The following is a 9,493-nucleotide window of genomic DNA, read 5'->3' as shown; positions in this document are numbered from 1 at the left end:
GTTAATGTTGTGGGACGATGGCTGGAGAAAGAGCGCATGCAATTAAGTGTTGGCGCACGTTGAGCCCTGTCGTCCGAGATGAGATGGGTGAGACGCCCAAGTTGGAGGGTGCTTGCTAGTTTGTCGCGGTTGTTGCGCAATAGTAGGAGAAATCAAGATAGGATTGATGGGAATCGAAACCAATGCCGATTTGATGCACCGGAAGAGAAGAAGGAGAAGGAGCCGCTGGCGGGAGCATTGACAATGCGAACCAAAATCCTGGTTCCTCATCTTGGTTTCTTGGTACGTGCCACTCCTAAGACGAGCCCGCCACATGGTTGCGGGTACGTATCGATGAAGTACGAACCAAGACAGCAAATGCTACCTACCCGCCCACACTGACCAGCCACCCGGTTGACAAAAAGGATGGCATGCCACCCACACCCATACTAATATCACAGACAGCACAACATTAAAATTCCCAATTCACCCTCCTCTTTCAGCTCCTTGACCTCGGCTTCTAATTAACACGTTACATTTCGTAGATGGTACTGCGTCGTATTCAATTTGATTGATTTCTCCAGGTAGATTTATCACTTCAAAGTTGTCTTGTTTGCGATAGCATAGAAAGGGTCAGATGTTTGTAATCACGAAGGGCGGCGTGAGGCTGGGTGACGATGTAGCAAGACAAGGTGAGCGTTCCGAGACCAATTAATAACGTTTCATTGGATTCGATGGGTTTGTGCAATCCTTCTGAATCTGGGGCGCCGTCTCGTTACTACGACTGTCCAGTCGTCGTGGGTGGCAGGACGTCCACCGGCTCTAATCCCAGATAATAAACTCCGGTATTCCACCAAGTATGCTGCTACCCTGGGCGGTTCTTTGTGACGCAGGGGCTCAATTTCGAAACAGCGACAGATTGATATTGACCAGCTCTGCTATTATCCTTCGTGGGCCAGTCCTAGTGTAGAACAGCTTTGCAAATGGTGTCGCGCCGTCGTGTATTTGGATGGTCATAGGTTGCTTTTTCTCTCTGCCTCTCTCTTGACCGAAGATCCAGCAATTAGGTTTCTACACAATCCTCTTCTTTATACCTGCTGTTTTACTTGAAAAGCTCTAGTTCAAAATTGCGTGGGATGCCGTGTAATTGTTTATTCCTACCCAAGTAATACGGGTTGGTGCTGACGTAAGTCTGTCGGAGTTGGATCCGGCTGCCTAGTAAGGGGATAAAGGCATCCGTCTACCTCGTGTGAACTATCACCATACCACAACCAATCGGTACAACTAACCAATCAACCACCCTTGCAAAAACCAAAAAAATACATCATCACCCTCTATACGCTGCTTCATACTAAGTTGCTCACTCCCCCATCAGGTACGCCTTGCCGACGGCCTTCAAAAAGTCGTAAACCATACCAGCCAGCTTCTTTTCCTCAGCTGCAATATCGCTCTCGGAACAAGCATTGTACCCGGCACAGTTGCTTCTGCACCGTCCCGGCCGAATCCTCCATGCTTCTACTTCCGCTTTCACCGCCAGAAAACAACTCCAACACCACCCAGCAGGCCAGCAGTCCCCACAGCACCAGGGCTATAATGGATGCCTGGGGCAGTTGGGGTCAAGGGGTCGTCGGGGGAAAGAGAGAGACGGAGCAGGACCTCGTCGTAGAGGCGGCGGACGAGCTCTTCGTGGATGGTGGCGGGGCGGCGCCTCAACATCTTTAAGGTGTTTTGAAAGGCATAGCCAGACATAGCGATGTCTTAGCCAAAGTCAAGGAAGACATTAGGGTGGGAGCAGGCAGGGCCAAGGCTCTTGGCGGTCTTGGTGAGGCTTTGGAGCAGGACAAGGTCACAGCAGACTTAGGTCAGGGCCGGGTCGAAGACAGGCAGTAGGTTGGCCTGGAGATGGAGGCCGGGGATGCGGGCGCAGAGGAAGAGGGACCAGATGCAGAGGGAGGCAGTGTCTCCGGTATAGGCAGCATCGGTAGCGATAAGGTAGGCGGTGCGCCAGAACTCGCGTCGGAGGCTTGGGGAGATGTCGGTGACATTGGGGCTGGGGCCCTCGTCAAGGTGGTTGAGGCAGCAGTTGAGGTCCTGGAGAAGTCGGAGGACCTCAGGCCAGCGCCCAGGTAGGATCGAGGGGAAAGGCTTAGCGGTCGACAGTATGAGAGCGAGAGAGAGCGAGAGAGAGAGAAACCAAAGAAGCACATAAACAGAAATAGGAGCAGTAGTAGTAGCAGAGGCAGCAGCAACAGTAATGGCCGCTCTGATAGGTAGTTGTTGTTGTATGTATGTTATAGAGAGAAAGGAAGTAAACAGTTGTAAACAATTTCCATATGCAGTTTGCAATTGAAATCAACGTGCAGCCTACATGTAAAATAGAAGAAGAAGGAAACACCTGCTCCATCAGCACTTCCTGCCGACCTTTGTGAGACTGAGGAGCCTCCTCCCCCTTTCCATCTTCTTCTACTCGCTTCCTTCTCCTTCTCTCACCGTCTTATCAGCAACTTAAGCAGGTACTTTTAGCTTGCTCTTTCGTCTCTTTTCCTCAAGGCACATAGGCACACACAGAAGCACAACACAACACACACACGGCCCGCCCCAGCTGACTCCTCAGACACTATCAACTTTGCGCTCAGTAGGTGGAGTCACAACAAACACATGCACACATGCACACACACATACACACACACACCCTCTCTCTCTCTCTCGCACTCTCTCTCTCACCGCGTGCGAACCTCCTTGACTAACACGCGTCGGCAGTAGGAAGCCAGCTTGCACCAGGCACTTAAGTAGCTACGCCAAGCCAGCCATGGAGTCCAACACCGAAGCCGCCAGCCCTCGAGACGAGGAGGATCAGACCTGTGCTACCGCAGGAAAGACTGGCTATGACCCCTCTGTGGTGGACACGTCGCACGAGTCGGTTCGAGATCGAGGTCGATGTGGTATTTGGGTAGACAAAGTTTGACGGGGAGTGGTCGCTAAAGCACCGGCTTCGTAGGTTTCCATGGCGGCAAGCCGTTCAGGGTTAAGACCGGTCGAGCCAAGCACAAGAACGCAGTCGCAAGACAACATTTAGAAGAGACTAGATGACAGCCACAACCACGATCACAGCCACAGCCACCCAACCACCCTTGCACACAACCACAACACAACAGTACATACATACACAATGCCCTGATGCCCTAACATGATCACTGCCAAGCCACCAGAAGCCCAGACTTTATCAATTTTTTTTTTTTTTTTGCCTTTATCCATTTCTTGTTTTCTACTTTTCTTGCCTAGCGCCATCCCTAACGTGACCCCTTCGGGATGGAGCACGCCACTGTTACGGCAATGAATCATGCGTACTTGGGAGTGGATGATGACTGTACCCGTCAACCTGAAATGTAAACGGTATGTGTCACCGATGGCGCATCCACGTCGTGGTGAGGGTCTTCTTCTTGGTCGTTGTCGAAGGATGGAGCATGTGTCTGGCAGCGCGTCTTGTCCGACGTAGTCGTCGTCTTCGTCGTCATCGTTGTTGTTTCCGTCATCTTGGAAGACACTGAACTGGTCGAGTGATTGGTCTAGTGCTAGAGGAGCGTGGCCTAAACGTCGTTAAGGTCAAGCTCGAGCTTGTTGATTGTGTGCAGGGAATTACGGAGTGTAGCAAAAAACATGGATTAAGTGGCGTGGAAATATAGCGCCTAAACCCTGCCCCCTCTCTAGCAGCTGTCTCCTTGACGCCCCTAATCTCTGTTAACTACGGAAGCTTCTCTGCCTTATTTTCTAGCAGCTCCTCTATATTGCTGTTAATATTAGCATTCTTCCCCTTATGGTAACTATAAAGACACAAGTGCTTTAGGCTGGGGGGTAAAGCGTTAATAAGCCGAAAAGGCGGCTCCTCTTTCAGCTTATGCAGGGAGTTATAGGCTTTGTTGGGGCCTATAAGTACCTGGATGTTGATGCTAAGATGCGTGAGGGCTGTGAAGTCGTAAAATGAACCGATGGTGTAGCTGTACTTCCTTTTGTCCGGGATCTGGTGCACTAGGAGTGGGCCGGCCGCTTCCGCTTTGGCGAGGAGAAAGTACTTATCTTTCTTTACCGTTGCCTCGGCCACCCTGTCAAGAGCGTCTTTACCCTCCTCATCAAGGCCGTAGTCTTCCGTGATGGCTTCCTCTTCTGGTTTAATCGCGTAGATGCCTTCTTCTAGGTTGAGGTCTAGCACGCGAAGGGTTTCCTTTTGGGTAAGAAGACAATTGCTGATCGTTTTCAGCTGAACCGTAGGGTTCCTGCTATCCAATGACTATAATCTGCTAATCGACATGATGACCTCCTCTAGGCTTTTGGGCGCTCCGAGAATCGTTCCTAAGACACCGCCAGCAATATCTACACATCTGGCCTGTTTACGCTTGAAGGAAGAGGAGGACGTGACAGCTAGGAACAGCTAATTCTCTATCTGATACTCTGCGGTGCTGTCAAGGATTGGGTTTCTGAATTTGGGAAGGCAATAGAAGTAGTGAAGGTAGTTGAGGATTTCCAAAGAAATAGTAGATGTGGTCATCATTCTTCCGCAACAGGTCGATGGTCTTAACTGTCTCTAGCTGCAGGAACGCACAGTAGTGGGCGGGGATGAGGGCGTAGTTTGATTTTTTAAGGTACTTTTGTAGAATGGGGGCCTATGCTAGGCTGCTAACCAGTAGATGGGTGACGTGTCTGGTGTATGAAAGCAGCAGTAAGGTGGCAGCTTTAGTGTAACGATGGTTGTGCTTTTTGAAGCCCTTGGGGCTGTTAGGGTTCTGACTGAGGAGGTGAGCCTTCTTCTACGCTAGGGTGGTCAGTATAGCCCTCGTTAATGTCTCACCAAGGCCGATACCGGGCGCGGCCTTTGAGGAGGGTGTGGGCAGCAGCGTTAACGGGTTTAGCGGCTTAGCAAGGGGGGCATTGGGATTGTAAAAGGAGCTATGGGCCTAGCTATGTCTTTTCTAACTAGCTAGGTCGATTGCAAGTTCTATAACTGACGACGCTGAGTCTGGTGCGGGGGCGTATAGTTATAGCCTTAGATTTAGAGCCTTTAAACTAATGTATTTATTATCTGAACTACTACTTCTAAGTAGGGAAAGCTATTTAATCAATGACGGTAACACTGCTGCTTTGCTTTGACCTATATGTCTAATTGCTACACTTTGACAATTGACACTACCTCTATTAACACTACCTTTACACTAGCACCTCCACACTAGCTTCTTTACACTAACACCTCTACACTAGCTCCTCTAAACTAGTTCCTCTGCACTAGCTCCTCCCCAACTACTAGCAAGTGGTGATACTGTTGATATGTAGTCAAGGGTCAAGTAGAGGAAAGTCTGCTGGCTGGCTGGTTTGGTGAGATATATGCTGTTATTTATGAAACTGGACTATTGAGCTAGGTACCTAGGTTGATACAGAAGAAGGATAGAAATAAAAAAGCTAAGCAGAGGTAGAAGACAGGTTTCTAAACTTAATAGCAATAGACGCGCAACGTGTAGACTAGAGTTTTTACTTGTTGTGTGATAGGTTAACCTTGACGTAGGATGGCCTAAGGCCGTTTGCGAGTGTGGTTGGGTGGTGATAAGGTAGGAAGGTGCCTGCTGTGGCGCTTGCACCTCTGGTTGGTGTGTATGTGTGTGTGGCTAGGTAGATGATAGAATTGCTGACCTGATTAGAGCATGATAAGCTACCTTAGGTATGATGGTAGGTTGGTACGCTTGGTGTATATTGCAGTGACGAGTGCCCTGGGAAGATACGTCGCGACCACGACCAAAGCACAGGTTCGGAGCTAGAGAGCGACAGTGATTACAGGCTTCTGCCCGGTGAGGCCGTTAGCATCATCAGTAACTAAGAGCGCTTGCCAAGTGTTCATGTAATAAAGATGAAGGCATAATAACGAGTGACTAATGTGCATAGAAGCAAGCGCAACACAGATGATGAAGATTACTGGACTTTGAGTGCTGGCTTTCTTACGCGGCGGGCCATTATGTTACAGCAGCTGTATTTGACGCTATATTGTTGACATTCGTGGCGTTGGATAGACACACTCTTGGGCCTTTGGTTGTTGGACTTGGCGTCAGAACGGTTCATTTTATGCACGGCAATAAAATCTAGAAGCTGAATTAAGCTACATAGCCAGGCCTCTGTATTTAGGAACATGATTAAATTACTCTTATTCTCTGTCAGTTGTCGTGGCGGAACCTACAGCTCTGCACTGAGGTAATTACTTATTCTCTCTGCTTGCTTTTCATGGAAACCTGTGTTTCCCTGTGCTCACTAGAAGATGTGTTATTTTAACCTTAGCGCTTCACTCAAGTATTGTGTTGATTGAGAGGTGATGTTGATTGAGAGGTGATGTTGATTGAGAGGTGATGTTGATTGAGAGGTGATGTTGATTGAGAGGTGATGTTGATTGAGAGGTGATGTTGATTGAGAGGTGATGTTGATTGAGAGGTGATGTTGATTGAGAGGTGATGGTTGGTCGGTAAGTGGGTACTCTGACTTAACACAATCCGGCCATCACACGACTCTTCTTTCCTCCGGTCAACATTTCCCCTTTGTGACAACAGACACACACGCCGTCAGCCTCCCGATTTCTCTTCTTTTGTTTTTTTGGCGGGTATATTACCATTTCTCACTTTCCTAACTAATGTGGCAGACAGCCTTTTCCCTTCTCTATTTCTTTTCTCTTTTCTCCGCTTCCAGCCTCCGTCTTGCCCGTCTACAATGGACCAGGACGCCGTGGACGCCCTTCAACCGCTTTTCGAGTATTGCGACGCCGAATCCTATCCTTCCGAGCCCAAGAAAAACGCCTCCTCACGCATCTACTTCGACATCGAGACACGAATAGCCAACCAAGTTGACCCAGTCGAGCTGCGTTCTCACCTGACTCCCTACACCCTACACGCTGTCGTCTCCAGCTGCAACCCAGACCAGCTGCTCCCACGCGACCCTCAGAGCCTTCCGAAGCTCAAAAAGGCTTCCAAGACTTGGAACATCTCTGACCAAGCTTGTGTCTTCCTCCTCGACGCCGCCCACCACGGTCGCCGCTTCTTCATCTCCCTTCACGCGTTGTCCAATCGTTGCGACGACTGGGATCAAGCCTACGCAGCCCTCCGCCGCCACGCCCACCACCGTCGAACCGCCGACAAAGATATGCCGGGCGTGAACAAGAAAGCCAAGGGTCTCGTGCTTAAAGACGTTGACTTGGCACTTAAGGAGTTCCCGCCAGTGAAGCCGTCTGCTATTCAATCGGCCGCCAGGCGTCAGCCCCTTAAGCCGCCGGCGCTGATAGAATCAATTGCCGTTTCATCCTTACAGAGTTCTGGCCAAGCCGATCACTGCGAGGACGCCGATAAAGGGTCAACCATGAGCAGCAATGATCAGAAAGACAGAGATGGTGATGGTGGCAAAGGTGACAACAAGGACGATGCTTTTGAAGAGAGCAACGTCATTCAGGCAGACAATGGTATTCGACAAGACATTGGCGTTGAAGACCGCAGCAAGACTCAAAACAGCGACAACGCCCACCACGACGACGATACCCCACGCAAAGACGACTCAATCCAAGACAGTGGTCTCACCTCTCCATCTACCCCAGAGCCCCCGCAGTGCGCAAAGGTAACTTGTCAGTAAATCATGATTCTATCAAGATCTAACCTCTCCAGGTCGCGTCCACGTCGCAGTTCATGACCCCCTTCCTTTTCCCTCACGCCAACGCCGGCTCTCGAGTGCCCCCCTCCATGAAGTCTCCTGCGTCTCCCCACGGCGGCAACTATCGACCTTCCTCTGCCTCGCCCTCGGTTCATGACTCATCCTCCAACATGGTCATGCACGCCGACACATCCGCTTTGACGCCCTATCTAGGACATAACATTCCTACGCCCGAGTCCACAGTGATCCTTTCCAGGCACCAGCTTGAAATCCAGCCGCTCCCCATCAATGCCACATTTGAGCCAGCCCCGCAGCATCCTTTCCATGCGAAAACAAAAGCTCTCACAAACGGGAGCCTCGACCGCAAGCGCAAGTGGCAGTCCAAGATCGTGGGGCTGGAAAGCCCGAACAAGAAGCACCAACCGATAACCATCTCCTTGGAAGATGACGAAGCATTGGAAGAGATGACAAGCTCAATGATGGACAGTATGGCCTGCCTCCATCCAGGAACATGGATAAACGGCTTTGTCGTGTCGGCCGCTCTAGTCGGGCTCTGCAACCTCCTTCCACGCTCGTGCATTCTGCTCGAGGTGCCCACAGTAGAGATGGGCAACGGCAACGCCCTTTCAGCCAAGAATTTTGTACGCATCTTAGACAGCGGCCAGTCTGAGGCTGTTAATTTCCTTGTTCCGTTCAACAGCGACAAGCATTGGACCCTGTCCATCGTCACCGCCTCGGCTGTAACGCAGCCGACAGTAAAGTTATACGACTCTCTACCAGACAACGCCGGGGACTCACAGCACCTGATGTCCGAGACACGCGGTCGCCTTGCCACAGTCATGGACGCAGCCGGCTCTACTCTCACGGAGAAGTGGCCTAAATCGGCCTTGCCCCAGTCTTGGAGCGAATCGGCTTGCCTCGGCGTGAAACAAGACAACATGAATGACTGCGGTGTTGCCGTCATCTTGCACGCGTTCCACGTCATCGCTAAAGTTGGCCTCCCGCAAAACACAGACTGGCTTCTGTGGCGGCGCGTCATTGCGGCCTTTGTGGCGGTGCCGAGTGACCCAGCCGTACTGCCCGAGACGGCCGAGATGAAAGAGTCGACGGTTTTGAACGCTATTCGCGTTGCACACGATCGCGAGCTGGGTTTAGGACCTACGGGTCACGTCATGGTGGCTTTTGATCCACCACAAGCCCTGAGGAACATGGTTGCCGGCGGCGCCAAGGGCATATTGACACTGCCGAACGACAACACGAGTCCAGGATCAATTAGAGCCGACTACGTGGGGGAAGCTTGCGAAAGCCTCGAGCGAATGGTGAGGACTATGCGATCAAACAAAACTGCGGCAGTTGCAGCAATGCGGGCGAAGCGGGCTCGAAGCAGGAACACAGTGGGTAATGTCAAGGCGATCATCGCCAATCTTCGCGCACATTCAGTCCTGACGCCACTGGACGAGTGTACCCAGAGACAGCGCAGAGATTTGGACAGGCTTCGAGCAATGATCGCAACGTAGGAACGTGACGGTTCGGCGAAAGAGTCATTCCAGACCGCTCTAGCTGGGTTGGAACGGGAGTTACTCGTCTCAGAGGCCCGCGACAGACGGGAGGCCACAGCGCGGGAGAAAAGCCTGCTTGGCCTGCAGGCGATGGAGCGCGAGTTGGCCATGTTCAGCTCGGCGCTTGATGCGGCTCATGATATAGTGGATTGATGATGGATTGGGCAGGGATAGCATGGATATCATTGACGGGTTAGGAAATGGTTGCTTTCGGTGAGATTCGTAATTTCAGCCCAGTTTTGATGACGCAAATGCAATTAAAAGACCAAATAATGTCGCATTTCAGGTGTTTG

General features: G+C 51.0%; 2 protein-coding genes across 2 annotated transcripts; one reads left to right on the top strand and one right to left on the bottom strand.

The window, feature by feature from the left end:
• Positions 1–1,803: 1,803 nt before the first annotated feature.
• On the bottom strand, positions 1,804–4,285 carry LY79DRAFT_707662 (uncharacterized protein; the record flags this gene model as incomplete). The annotated part of the gene is made up of 3 exons (XM_060565058.1): positions 1,804–2,070; positions 3,914–4,220; positions 4,266–4,285. 3 exons carry the CDS (start codon positions 4,283–4,285, stop codon positions 1,837–1,839), a joined length of 561 nt encoding a protein of 186 aa, XP_060408177.1. The 3' UTR covers positions 1,804–1,836.
• A 2,429-nt stretch (positions 4,286–6,714) lies between these two features.
• On the top strand, positions 6,715–9,493 carry LY79DRAFT_707661 (uncharacterized protein; the record flags this gene model as incomplete). Its single annotated transcript, XM_060565057.1, has 2 exons — positions 6,715–7,608; positions 7,656–9,493. The coding sequence occupies 2 exons, from the start codon at positions 6,715–6,717 to the stop codon at positions 9,156–9,158; spliced, it is 2,397 nt and encodes a 798-aa protein (XP_060408176.1). The 3' UTR covers positions 9,159–9,493.

This window comes from Colletotrichum navitas (assembly GCF_030913465.1).
Source record: "Colletotrichum navitas strain CBS 125086 chromosome Unknown LY79scaffold_116, whole genome shotgun sequence".
Taxonomy (NCBI): Eukaryota; Fungi; Ascomycota; class Sordariomycetes; order Glomerellales; family Glomerellaceae; genus Colletotrichum; species Colletotrichum navitas.
Note: the sequence above shows the minus strand (reverse complement) of the source record. Positions and strands in the feature narration are given on the sequence as shown.